Source organism: Trypanosoma rangeli, assembly GCF_003719475.1.
Source record: "Trypanosoma rangeli strain AM80 chromosome Unknown Tra_15.4_contig_00194, whole genome shotgun sequence".
NCBI lineage: Eukaryota > Euglenozoa > Kinetoplastea > Trypanosomatida > Trypanosomatidae > Trypanosoma > Trypanosoma rangeli.
The window spans coordinates 25,704-37,976 of record NW_021705934.1 but is presented as its reverse complement, the minus strand read 5'-3'; the positions used below and the strand labels follow the sequence as shown (position 1 = coordinate 37,976).

At 49.8% G+C, this 12,273-nt stretch overlaps 6 protein-coding genes and 2 pseudogenes across 6 annotated transcripts, besides 7 other annotated features; all 8 read left to right on the top strand.

Moving 5' to 3' along the window:
* The first annotated feature begins 151 nt into the window (after positions 1–151).
* On the top strand, positions 152–413 carry TraAM80_05758 (hypothetical protein; annotated as a pseudogene).
* Positions 414–626: 213 nt separating this feature from the next.
* Positions 627–646: a microsatellite.
* Positions 647–653: 7 nt separating this feature from the next.
* On the top strand, positions 654–1,544 carry TraAM80_05757 (uncharacterized protein; the record flags this gene model as incomplete). Its single annotated transcript, XM_029382625.1, has 1 exon — positions 654–1,544. One exon carries the CDS (start codon positions 654–656, stop codon positions 1,542–1,544), a length of 891 nt encoding a protein of 296 aa, XP_029237610.1.
* Positions 1,545–1,572: 28 nt separating this feature from the next.
* Positions 1,573–1,778, top strand: TraAM80_05756 (hypothetical protein; annotated as a pseudogene).
* Positions 1,779–2,280: 502 nt separating this feature from the next.
* Positions 2,281–3,363, top strand: TraAM80_05755 (uncharacterized protein; the record flags this gene model as incomplete). The annotated part of the gene is made up of 1 exon (XM_029382624.1): positions 2,281–3,363. One exon carries the CDS (start codon positions 2,281–2,283, stop codon positions 3,361–3,363), a length of 1,083 nt encoding a protein of 360 aa, XP_029237609.1.
* An 11-nt stretch (positions 3,364–3,374) lies between these two features.
* Positions 3,375–3,414: a sequence feature (A-rich).
* Positions 3,415–3,737: 323 nt separating this feature from the next.
* TraAM80_05754 (putative trans-splicing factor) lies at positions 3,738–4,802 on the top strand (the record flags this gene model as incomplete). The annotated part of the gene is made up of 1 exon (XM_029382623.1): positions 3,738–4,802. The coding sequence occupies one exon, from the start codon at positions 3,738–3,740 to the stop codon at positions 4,800–4,802; it is 1,065 nt and encodes a 354-aa protein (XP_029237608.1).
* Positions 4,803–5,055: 253 nt separating this feature from the next.
* Positions 5,056–6,207, top strand: TraAM80_05753 (uncharacterized protein; the record flags this gene model as incomplete). Its single annotated transcript, XM_029382622.1, has 1 exon — positions 5,056–6,207. The coding sequence occupies one exon, from the start codon at positions 5,056–5,058 to the stop codon at positions 6,205–6,207; it is 1,152 nt and encodes a 383-aa protein (XP_029237607.1).
* A 416-nt stretch (positions 6,208–6,623) lies between these two features.
* Positions 6,624–8,003, top strand: TraAM80_05752 (uncharacterized protein; the record flags this gene model as incomplete). Its single annotated transcript, XM_029382621.1, has 1 exon — positions 6,624–8,003. The coding sequence occupies one exon, from the start codon at positions 6,624–6,626 to the stop codon at positions 8,001–8,003; it is 1,380 nt and encodes a 459-aa protein (XP_029237606.1).
* Positions 8,004–8,119: 116 nt separating this feature from the next.
* Positions 8,120–8,146: a microsatellite.
* A 277-nt stretch (positions 8,147–8,423) lies between these two features.
* Positions 8,424–8,466: a sequence feature (A-rich).
* A 27-nt stretch (positions 8,467–8,493) lies between these two features.
* TraAM80_05751 (uncharacterized protein) lies at positions 8,494–11,412 on the top strand (the record flags this gene model as incomplete). The annotated part of the gene is made up of 1 exon (XM_029382620.1): positions 8,494–11,412. One exon carries the CDS (start codon positions 8,494–8,496, stop codon positions 11,410–11,412), a length of 2,919 nt encoding a protein of 972 aa, XP_029237605.1.
* A 198-nt stretch (positions 11,413–11,610) lies between these two features.
* Positions 11,611–11,643: a sequence feature (GA-rich).
* A 206-nt stretch (positions 11,644–11,849) lies between these two features.
* Positions 11,850–11,866: a microsatellite.
* Positions 11,867–12,228: 362 nt separating this feature from the next.
* Positions 12,229–12,266: a microsatellite.
* Positions 12,267–12,273: the final 7 nt, after the last annotated feature.

Here is a 12,273-nt window from a genome sequence, read left to right as displayed (position 1 = left end):
AGAATCCGTCCCATGTGGACGCTAAGATGGTCCCCACGGAACAATAAATCACGCCGTTTACACTTCAATTGCTTTTGTGGAGTATTCGTGGTGGTTGTGGTTGTGGTTGTGGTGGAGGTGGAGGTGGAGGTGGAGGTGGAGGTGGAGGTGGAGGTGGAGGTGCGACGGAACACTTTTTATCGCCCCCCACGGTGTGCTTGCACTGCTGGGAACGGGCACTTTGCACGTATTTTTGTTCCCTTTTATTTCAATGTGAAACATTTTTTTATTTGTTTTTTTTTTTTTTTTTAGGAGTTAATTAGACACTACTTTAGGCATTGCTTTTTTTTGTTCCTGCCTTTTAAATTTGTAGGTTCTTCGTGTGTGCGTATGGAAAAGAGAGGGATCCCGATGCGGCTGTGTGTCACGCCTGTTTGCTAGATAAGGCTGCTTAAGACGGGGTGAAGAAATGGGAGGGGAGTAGGTGTTATCTGCGTATTGCACTTTTTGTTTTTATTATTTATTTATTTGTACTCTATCATCCCCTGTGTTTTTGCGATTTTCTCTGGTCAGTACGTACTGAGGGAAAATTCATAAAAACACCACCTGAAAAGCAAAAAATAATTTAAGGCACCTGCGTCCTTTTGATATATATATATATATATATGCCCAAGATGAAGCTACTGGGGACCTCTACCGCTGAAAAGGAGCAAATGCAGCTGATAGATATGTACGTCCCCGATGAGGAGGTTGACTGGACGAGCGACGCATACATTCGGCCTAACGGTGACGAGAGGTCGCACAGGGCGTGTGACGACTGCCCTGCTCACCGCATACTCACCGCGTGCTTCTCTACTCTTTTGATAATCATAGGCGTCGCTGCTTTTATCTTCGTTGCCGTTGTGGGGAGCCTACCGGAGCAGATGGGACTTCATCTTAACTGCACAACTTTGTTTTTTTTCTTGGTGTGCCCTGGAATATTCTTCTTGTTTGTGGGACTTGTGGGCGTAGTCTCGGCATGGCGAGAGACACAATTCGCCTCTGTATTATTCTCGGTACTTGTTGCAATACCGGCCTTCGTTTTACTTGAGGCCGGCATGCTACTTTTGGTTGTGTATCTTAAAGTGGTTTCATCTAATTTTTTGGCCGATGTCTGGGAGTTGGCTGTGCCACGTGCCCCAGACGTTATCTGCGAATTTCAAGAACGGCTGCAATGTTCAGGGTTTGCCCCTTCGCAATGCTGCGTCAGCAATCTGACGGCAGCAGGGTTGCCCAACGTATCTTCATGCTATTTGGTTGCCGAGGACGGTGTGACGACGCTTGACCCACACACGCTGCAACCGGTTTCCTGGCCGTCACGTGTCTGTGCGCCCACCTGTGTTTCGTCGAACGTTTACAATGCCACATGCCAGGAAAGATTTGAAAATTTATGCAGGAAAATGCTTCCACCCTCATGTGGTGGATTTTTTGCTGTTGGATTTGTGTTTCTTGGTTTTGGTGTTCTTGCCTGTTATCGTGTCACAGGTAAAAGAATACAGGACATTTTGCCTTCGGTACGACTATAGACACGCTCTGTGTAGAAAAAGGCATCTTTTGCAGGAACTTTGTCGGTCCTGCGTACGACTCAAGTGTAGAGAAATTAAAAGAATAGGAAATTCCTTGCCTGCTTTGACTTTTTTTTTTCATTATTACTTTTTTACTTATTTATTTGATCTTTCTTTGTCGTTTTTTTTTCTTTGCTTTCTCGTTTGCCTAAGGTGCCTTGTCGCTTCGCGTTTATCTTCCACAGGAAGAAGTGCGGTGAATCGTAATGTGACGAGGCGGGACAGTGCCGGAACGATGTTACAAGGAAAGAGAAGGAGTGAGAGCAAGAAAGCAGATGAGTGTACACTTGTCCTCCAGGCGAGAAGCAACCGCAAGAAGGTCTACAGATGATAAAAGAACGTGCATAGATAGAGATCTATGCACTTGTGGCCACATATATATGTTAGTTTTGATTGCACCCTCCGAGAATTTCTCTGGAGGGCGGCCGTGTACGCGTCTCAGTATGTATTATTCTTTTCGTTATTGCGTTGCGATAATGTTGTCTCTTGCGTATCCATTGTTCCCCCTCCCCTTTTTTTTTTTTGATTCTATGCATTCTGCTCCTTTTCCTCTATATATACACACATCCACAGATGTGTGTCTTTCTCTGCATTTTTCTTTTTCTTTTTTTCAACTTTCGACACATGATGGAATTACATGGAGAAACGGTAGTTGTGGTGTGATGTGTGCGAAGAAATGATCGGGTGCGACGGACATATGCAGCGAACGACGGAGCTCCAGGGGAGTGTGTCACCACGCCCGCGGGATGTGTACATGCGCGTGAGGCGCTTGCGCAGCTGGGACTGTGCGAGTATGGGTGATACAGCCCCGCCTCGCCTGCGGATTCGCCTGGAAAACAAAGAAGATGTTAACAGTATAGTGGGAGGTGCAGGGTGTGATGCGGCGTCGTCAACGTCTGCGTCGTTGGGTACGGAGCAAACTCCATGTACATTGCACTTTCGGTTCCTTCCAAAGGTAGGTGTTCCCGTTCTTTCAGTACAGGCGACGCGTAACACACACGACGATGTTTTTCCCTCGCCATCTCTGCAGATGTCTGTGAAACGTTTGTGGAATCTCAGAGGCTGTATGGTGATGGATTGTGCGGCAGTGGAGCCAAAGCGGGAGTTCAATTCAATTTCTACACTCGAAACGGAGGAAACAAAGGTCGACGGGCAGGATATAGCAGCAGAAGCCGCAGGGGAATGGTCTTTGTATGTGCTTGATAAGGAAGTTCTGGAAGAGGAGGACGAACTGGAAGCAAAAAAAGAAGAAGCGGCCGCAATTGACGATGAATTTTGTTTTGATGACTTGACCATCACCCGAACTGAAGAGGGTTTTGGGGTGGACACATCGAATCTTAGCTTGGGGATACACCGTATGCATCGCAAGCGATTTCGGGACGACGAATCACCAGAGTATAACTTATCGTTGGGGCTGTGCGATGCCGCGTGTGGCGACCGCCTCGACTACGAAGAGGCACCTTCAATCTATGACATGCTGCGGGAGCACGGGCAGGACTGTTTTTTAATGGAGGAGAATGCGGGTTGTGACCCGGGCCTGTACATTTATCCTGACCACCGCAGAGACGACGAGTACGACAGTAACGCGGCGGATTTTTCGGCTAATGAGTACCCAGAAGAGCCGAGCACAAGCAGTGACACGACGGGGCGGACTGACTTGGAGGATGAGGAGGACACGATGCGGCGCCGTAACGTGCGTTATGGGAACGCTTGGTATGACGAGGGCTACATGGAAGCCTCCCTCAGCAGCGGCTGGAGCAGTTCTGTGGATAATCATTAATTCCTATTCACCTATTTTTTTTTTTGTTTTTGTTTTCTGTTTCCTGTGTTCCGGCTCACTGTGCCCTTTTGTTCTCTCAGGCGGGGTGGAAGACATGCGAAGAAGATGGCGTGCGGCCAAGCAGGCGTGGCGGAGGATGAAAATAAAGAGAATGTGAAAAGAACACAAGTCTGACTAGTATCCGTTTATTAAATTCGCAGCGTTTTCGAGATGTTTGTATTTTTATTACGGCTATGTTTATTACAGTTTGGGTGTTTAGTCTCGTTTTTTTTCCCCTGTTCCTTGTTCTACATTCTACGCCCAATTTTTTGCCTTATCTTTTTTGTTCTTTTCTTTTCACTCTTTTGCAACGTGGACAATGAAGCCGGACCAAGATGGTCGACAATGAGGAGGGCTGGGATAACTTTGGCGAGGAGCCGCAACGCTACGACGGCGCAGAAGACGCAGCGGATTTATACGCTGAAGAGACACTTGCGACAGCGCAGGCAATTACAACTGAAGATGACGCACTTCGCTTTGATAGCGTGAAGGAGGTGACGGTTCTCTTGCGCTCCGCATACATGAGCCGGATGCTGCAGAAGCTGAGCGACTACAGCGAACAAGATGAAGTGAAGAAGACCATCTTACCGGAAGAGCCCGAGTACCAATTTGTCATTGATTCTAGTACACTTGTTTTGCGTATTGAGGTGGAGAAGAGCAAAGCTGCTGTGTACCTGCGGGCACACTATGGACAACGATTTCCGGAGTTGGCCATGTTTTTTTCAGACAGTGTGCTTTACGCCCGTATTGTGCGACTGGTGCAAAATAACATGGATCTTTCCGTTATCATTGACCAGCTGGACGAGTTGGTGCCGTCACAGCTTACTGCGGTTGTGATTGCCTGCGCCTCCACGACTGCGGGGCGGGAGTTAAGTGAGGAGGAGCTGCATCGTGTCCTCGAGGCCTGCCAGGAGATTGACACCCTCGAGGCGGCAAAGCAGACCTTTCTGGAGTACATTCAACGCTCCATGCCTCTGATATGCCCAAACCTTTGCGCCTTTTTGGGGACGGGTATTACATCACAGCTGTTTGCCATCGCCGGTGGTGTCACTGCGCTCTCCACGATGGACTCTACGGAATTGGCGAAGCTGGGTAGTAAACGCGCCGATGATTCTGGTGTTCTACTCAGAACAACGGGTTTTCTCAGTAACTCGGACCTTGTTATTAATCACCCACCACAGATGCGACCAAAGGCACTGCGTCTTGTGGCAAACACCGCCTCTACACTTGCACGCATTGACGCCAATCGCAGAGCCGCTAGCCAACAGGAGGGCTATCGTCAACGCGAGATGGTGCGGTTAAAGATGCTGTCGTGGCTAGACCCACCGGTTATCCGTGGGGCAGCAAACAACACATATGCACGGCGCGGTAGAAAGCGGCCGAGACGGCAAACACGGTAGGTACGCCCTGCATTCGTATTTAACAATACCTTCCTTTTGTGTTCCTAGTTTTTTTTTTTCCTTCTTTGTCTCACCCCAACCCTTGCTGGTTGCTTCCACGTGAGATAACAGTGCGTGGAGGGGGCCGCATTGAATGCACCAATTTCGACGTTTTTTTTTTTTTCTGCTGCTTTCACGCTTTTCACCGCGTGTGACGGAGGTCATTAGGAAGCCCGAGGTGGTGGCATTGGTCTTGATTGAGTAGAGGCAGGTTATGGAAGAGAAGACGTCTCTGACGGACCTGGGACTTGAGCTGTGGATTCTCGTGTACCATCTGTACTGCAAATACAACAACGATCCGGATGCGGCATTCTACGAATTGGCGCTTCGTACCCGATGTGTTTGCAGTAGTGACGACCTTTCTGTTGCTCGAAGCCCATCGTCGCTGAAGAGTACGCAGTGGTATCGGGAAATGACCACCCGCCATGGTGCTTTGCGGCAGCGCATAAAGGAATCTCACTCGGAGGTCTTGCAGGAGGCTGAGGCAGTGACGCGTAGTTTGTACCCCGCAGGGTGTAGGTTGAAGGAGTACGCGGACGCACTTCAAACCTGTGCTGCAATGCTCACCGTCTCCATACCAGGTCGGGCAATTGCGAGGTTTTCCGAATACCGTGTACAGGAGCTTGCATCGCATGCTATTGTCACAGTTACTGTTGACGAACTCCTCAGCGATCTTATAGAGCGCCCGCTGCTTGACGCCATGACGCCGTCGCAGTGGTGGAAGTTGGATCCCACGGGCGATAATCCCGTGTTGCTGAAGAGTGTCGGGCTCTGCGCTCATCCGTCACAAATACATATTTTATGCATGTGTTCAGGGAAATTGCGCTGTTACCGCATTTACTTAGACCCTATTCTGCACAAAAGCGGACCGACCGCACAAATCGCCAAGCGTCTTGCACGGACCCATGGCACCTTGCTCAGCGAAGAGCAGTTTCGTGCCTACCTTGTGCGTCTTCAGAGCCTTATGAGGCAGGTCGCAGAGGACGGCGACAGAGGGCGCACCTCAAGTAGCACGATGAATGACCTTTCGCATGAAAGTGCGTACCCGCCGTTGCAATATCCACAACAAGAGTTATCATCTGCGCTCGCCGCAGCGGTGGACTCGGGGAAGGGAGCGAAAGCGACGCATGAAACTTTGAGTGCAGTGAACAAGGCTGATGTAGGTCTCCTTTACCGGGACCCAGAGGCAGCTCTGGACAACGTAGACCTCAACGACGCCGACGATGTCACTCTGCAGGAGTTTAAAGCAAAGATGGAGGAGAGGTTTTTAGAAAACGCGTTGCGACCCGGCGATCTTGGCTACGAGTACGACAAACGCGTTGAGGTTAAGCCGACGGAGCGTAGCGAGTGGGACGACTCCGACTAGTCCAAGACCTTTTTTGTGAGGAATGTGGGAGAGGTGTAAAAGAAGGGGAAACACCCAAAATATGCACCTGCAGACACACAAATACAAACAGACGCACAAAAGAAAAAAACGAAACATCGAGAATAATGCGTGAATCTTTCTTTTTGCGACGGGGTGGCGGTGTGCTCTTTCATTGTTTACGTGGCGGATTGCTATTATTTTACTCCCATCCACCCCTCTTTTTTTTTTTTTGTGGATTCATTTCGTGGGGAACTCATGCACATGCACAGAAGCCCCTGTCGCTGCCAAAAGGGAGAGAGAGTGGGGAGAAGAAAAAAGTGTGCGCAGCTTGCATGCAAATCGCTTTGTTTTTTGACATCAAGGGAAAGAAGGCGGAAGGGAGAGAGAGAGAAGCACGTGAGTAGGTGGGCGGAAATATGGCGTCGGTGAATGTGGGGGAGTTTGACCTTATGCGGTACCTGCACCTCTCCTTCCTTAAGGACGAGAAGCAGTTAACACAGGAGGAGAGGCAGGCACTTGGGGAGCAGCGATGCCAGGTAATGGATGAAAGACAGTATGCTGGTCATTGCCTGCAAGAGAAAGTGGCTCGCATACGCGAGCAGTACTCACTTCGCTGTTGTGCACCCAAACCAAAATCCTACCCGCGTGACGCCGACAGTAAGTATGGGCTCTTCTGGTTCGGACGAGGGAGGGACGACGGTGATTGTGATGAACAGGAAAAAGATGTAGATGACAATGCAGTGGTGTCACGTCCGCAGAAGCATCAACAGGGGGAGGGAGAACAGGAAAGGGAACCGATCCATGATGACTCGGAATCGGAGGATAGATCTGTCAAAGAGCGATTTAAGGTGTGGCGGCCGATTGAGGGTCCCCCATTACGTAGGGACAAGGCTGGCAGTGTGTCACTCGTCGCAGCCGGCAGTTCTCAACAGCCTCAACGCAGAGCTTTACACTCGACACTTAACACTTTGCCTGCTGCGCGGGATGGGAACTCTGCCTTAACACCGCCGTGGGCAGAGGATTGTCGTGTGGGCAGTGGTCCTAAGGAGGGACGAATAAGTCGCGTGAAACGACAGCATGAACTTTACAAACGGGGTGTGCTTCCCCGTGGGGAGGACGGTATCGATGATATTCTTCGCCACGCACGTGCTTCTCAGAGTCTAGTTCTCGACCTGCAGAAGTGGCGGATGCGCGAGGATGAGCAGCACAATCAACGAGCATTGAGGAGGGCGCTAGACGGGCAAATAATCGACAAAAGGAGGCGGCAATTAGCGCAGCTTGAAGAGGATCTTGTGCACATCTACGGTCCCACTATGCGCCATATTCTCAACGATGCTTTCGGGCAGAATCCGAGCATCCAGCATCCGCAGCCGCAGCAGCTCGATGAATCTCTCGCGGATAACCGAAATAATAGTGACAATGATTTATTTTTGATGTTGCGTCGCAAGGAGTCTCCGCAGCGACGTTTTAGAGGTAGGGTACTTACGGAAGAGTCACGCTTGCGTGAGGCGCGACTTGCCTGGTTGTCTGCATGGGAAGATCACAAGCGACGTCTGAGCGCTGCCGCAAATAGGACACCAACGACAGGTAAATTCGGTGACGACACATTTAGCTGTGCAACAACAGATCCACTCTCCCCAAGCTTTTGTCGTTCCCATCAGCAATCGTCAGACCAAGTGGTCACTGCTGAACGGCGGTGTCACGATCCACCTCACCAACGGTATCGTTTCTTGTCAGAAGAGAAAAGGAAGGCGGATATGATAGGAATTAACAGTAGCACATCATTTTCTTTCTGACATTTATCTTTTTTTATGTTTTTTTTTTAAATTTTATTGTGCTACATGTGTCTGTGTGTTAAAAATGATGAACACACATGAAAAACTATAATTACGTACTCGGACACTGTCTGCATTATATGTATGTATGTATATATATATATGTGGGGAGGGTTGCTTCTCTCTCTTTTTCTTTCTGATTGTGTTGTTATTATTTGTGCCAACTGGTAGACTGCAATAAGCAATGGGACACTCGCTAGGTTTGACATTTTCTCATAGAAGACGTCTCGGGTGCTTTCTCTTTCTACTTACAGTGAGAATTTGGGGAAGTGCGGTAGCGGGACATGGTTTGTATTTTTAGTTAAATTTTTTTTTTTTTGTGGTGCGTGGGAGAGGCAGCGATGGTAGATGCGGAATACTATTGCTTTGGTAGACGGATGGTTTGCGTTTTTCTTTTTTCTGCTTTCCTTGCCTTTTTTGCTTTCCCTGTTGCCCATGAAGTGCTCCATACATGCTGAGGAAGCCTCTGGGGTCTGCAAAGAAGCGATTTCTCATGAGACGGTTTCGTCCAGCAGGTGACGTGTGTCGGAATGCTTTGACGAACGACATGGCGCTGGTTATACGGGCTGACTGCGAGGACACTGTTCTTTCTCCTCTCGCACTCACCACGAGTGCGGAGTTAGTGCAGCGGTCACCGGAAGCTCTTCTTAATAACGCCAATCGTCCCCTACATGTGATTCTGCTGCTGCTGTTACACCGCCGTGGCGTGCTGGATAATAAACATACGCGTCAAGAGATTGCACGTTTTTTGGTCCCTTCTGTGCATCTCGACTGGCTGCCATGGCTGTGGGGCGATGATGGGGAGTCTGTATCCTCATCCTCGACAGGGGACATTTCTGCTTTGCGGACCTTGCCTCCGGTTGCATGGTGGGGGTTGATTGAGCAGGAGAAACCAAGTGATCCCAGTGATCAGTTGCATTACTGGCACCAGGTGTTCTTTGCGTTATCCGCCAATCCTGCCTTTACAGAAACTGTGACATTTGATAGTGCTCACCGAGAGCTGCTCACCATGGTGCGTGAGTATTACATCGATGTTACACGCGTGCAAAAACTCCTACCCCCATTGAAGGATGGTACAATTTTGACTCGCATGCCACCGGTGCTTCTGCGCAAGCTTCGAAAGTTGTATGTGGAGCAGTATCGTCTTGTGCAATATGCCGAACTCTTCCGTGCCGTAGTAGATGGAGAGGAACTTGCTATGCCAGAAGATGGCACTGCTCTGTTGCATGATGCAGAGCTCTTTGAATACTACCTAACTATCCCTGGTCGTCGCGAATCAGGGATGGAACGTGAAAGGAGATGGACGTGTACACTCGAGTATGCTGTTTTTGCTTTTCATAACTTGTTCCGTCAGCAGCGTTGGACTGGAGACACCGTCAACACGGCGTTGTCACGCCCCGTTACACTTCTTATGAACATTTGCGTCTTTTCAAAGAATGACAATGCGGAGGGTTATCGCTACCGGGAGGCTATTCTCAGTGTGATGCATTTGTTTCACACTTGGTGTAGGAATGGCGGTGACGGGAAAGTTGATTGCGATGTCTCCTCTGACACTGCATGGGAGTTGCTGCGACTTCTTCGTGACACAGGAGTAGAAAGCATGTTGGCCAAATGCAAACGACTACACTTTGGTCCAATGCGCGGTCTTCTTGACGTTTGTACGGTGGCTGTTGTTACGGAGATGCTTCTCTGTCTTGAGGCTGATGCAGGGAGTGAAAATGTTAAGCGAGCCTTTCGTCACGAGGAGCTGGAGATTCTCCTTAGCCCACGCAAACTCATAGGCAGTGAAATGTATGATGCTATGAAGAGCCATGATCATTCATGTTTTGCTGCACGGTATGGTTTGTTAAACTTGGGCGCTCGTATAAATGCCGCACTTGAAGCGGTTGTAAAGTTACCTGAGTCAATGCAGCGGTATACAGCTGAACTGGAAAAGTGGGGGGCGTTCATTGGTCGTCCGCTGCGTCTGAGCATTCGTGATATTTCCTCGTCGCACTTGTTGGCAGCACCGTTGATGTTGGATCATGTAGGCGGAAAGTCGGTTCCGTCCTGGCAATGCGGGTGTCGAAAGGTGAACCCTGTTCAGGCAATGAACGTCTCGTGCATAGGATGCGTGTCGCGAGATTTGGTGGAACATGAGTGGACTTGCCCGCATTGTTCGTGGATTTCGGCGTCCGGGGACTACATGGATACCTGCCTTGGTTGTCACCGTCCTCACCCATGTCGCCAGATTCTCGCAGACGGTGTTGATGTCACTCCCGGCTCGAAGGAGCTGCCTGTGACGCCGTTTCTGTGGTACTGTGAGGGGTGTTTCGCCTACTCTCCACTGGCTGGTGGTGATGCTGCTGCAGGAGGAGGAAGTTGTAGTGATTGTGATCTTGGAGGCAAAGGTTGGTCAACAAGTTTCTTTGAGTGGAGATGTGGATGCGGTGAGGTCAACAGCCCTCTTCGACGGTGGTGCTGGGCATGCAGCGTGAAGCGTAACCACGCGGCCTGCTGCTGCGTCACGTGCGGAAAGGAGTGGAAATTGCAGCCTCGTCATCGACTGGCGACGTCGGCGGTAGGGGATATCTGCCCATCGTGCAATGGAATCCACCCACGTGACGTCGCAGCACGGCAACGCCGACTGCTGCGCTGTCCGTTTTGTCACTGGCTGACTCGCATCGATGATGAAAGGTGCCAGAATTGTAAACAGTGCATAGGAGTCCTTCGTCAGTTTCTTGCTGGTTTACCTGATTGCCCCTGGTCGTGTCACGTGTGTGGGTGCCAGCATCACCATCGTGACACCGAGGGTGCCCTTTATCCACCATGGCGTGAATCTATTGAAGCGTGCGGGGGTTGTGACGCGCCGCGAGTGGATCCAGTGCTGTTTGGGATGCATGAGACCTGGGTCTGCGAGAGTTGCAGGGGTCAATTGGTGCGGGGATTTAACTGCCCTCGTTGTCTTTCCCTGCACCCCGCCATCGCAGGAGTGGAGGTTCATGCATGGCGTTGTGTTGTATGCCTGTCAGTGAACAACAGCTGGGATGCTCTTTGCCAGCGTCGCGGTTGCGGAACACGACGCTCGGCCGACTCCACCGCGCTGCCGTATTCCCCATGGCGTTGCTCTCGATGCGGGGGGCACAGCCGAAGTGCACAGGTTCCTCAGTGTGAACACTGTGGCACTGTCCGGGTGGCGGCGTATCCTGCGCCGGAGTCTACGGTGGATGCAAAGCGATTGGGGCGACTTGCTGAGGTGGAGGGGATCCTGGCAAACGCGGCTGCTGCGAATGACGCCAAGGTACCAGAAATGAATTTGGGGAGTCTCCCGACCGACGATTGGTCACGATGTCTCGCAGACAGCATACGGCTTGCCGTACCACTGGGATGATATTTGTAACGAGGTGCTGATGGTGGCGGCAATTTATTTTTTGTCGGATGTAGGGCAAACGGCGTCGCCTCCTTTTTGTTCCTTTTTTTTTTACCTCCCTCCCTTCTTTTTTTTTTATTTGTAAGTTTGTGTATGTGTGCTCAACGAAAACACTGGCGTCTATCCATCTCTCTGCTGGCTCGACGGAGATGGAACGCGTCTCTTTTTCTTTCTCACTCTCCCTCTCCCTCTGGGTGTATGTGCCACTCTTACATCTCTCTTTGCTGCTACAAACAGCAAGATGAATTAAAAGGAGAACAAACGAAGACTTTTCTCGCTCCTGCTCTTTCCTCTTCTCGTTCTACATCTTTTTTGTTCACCCTCTTTTGGCCTTTCTTTTACAGAGCGTACGTGCCCGGCAAAAAGTCAAACAGGAAACAAACGCTGAGGGAGGAATCAAAAAAAAAAAAAAAAAGGTAGCGGCTAGCACCATCTAGTAGTATTAGAGCCATAACAGCAATAAAAAGGTGAATAGAATACCTCACAGGATTGAAAGAACGTGTGTGTGAGAGAGAGAGATTGATTGATTGATAGAGTCTGCGTGTCTGACCAGGTTTTGGAGAAGGGGGTGAGGGGTTTTATCTGTTTTTTGTTTTGTATTGTTAAGCGGTGGGCACTGATTTGGCTGTTGCAAGCTTCTTGCGGGGTGTGGGCAGAAGTTGCCTTCTACCCTCTCGTAGTGAATAATAAAGTTCAACAGTAAGTGCCTCTCACGTAATTACATTCCAGCAGTGAACTACGCGGTAGGAGCATTGTGTGCTTTTGCCTCACTACTGGATATATATATATATATATATATATATATATATATATATTGTTGTA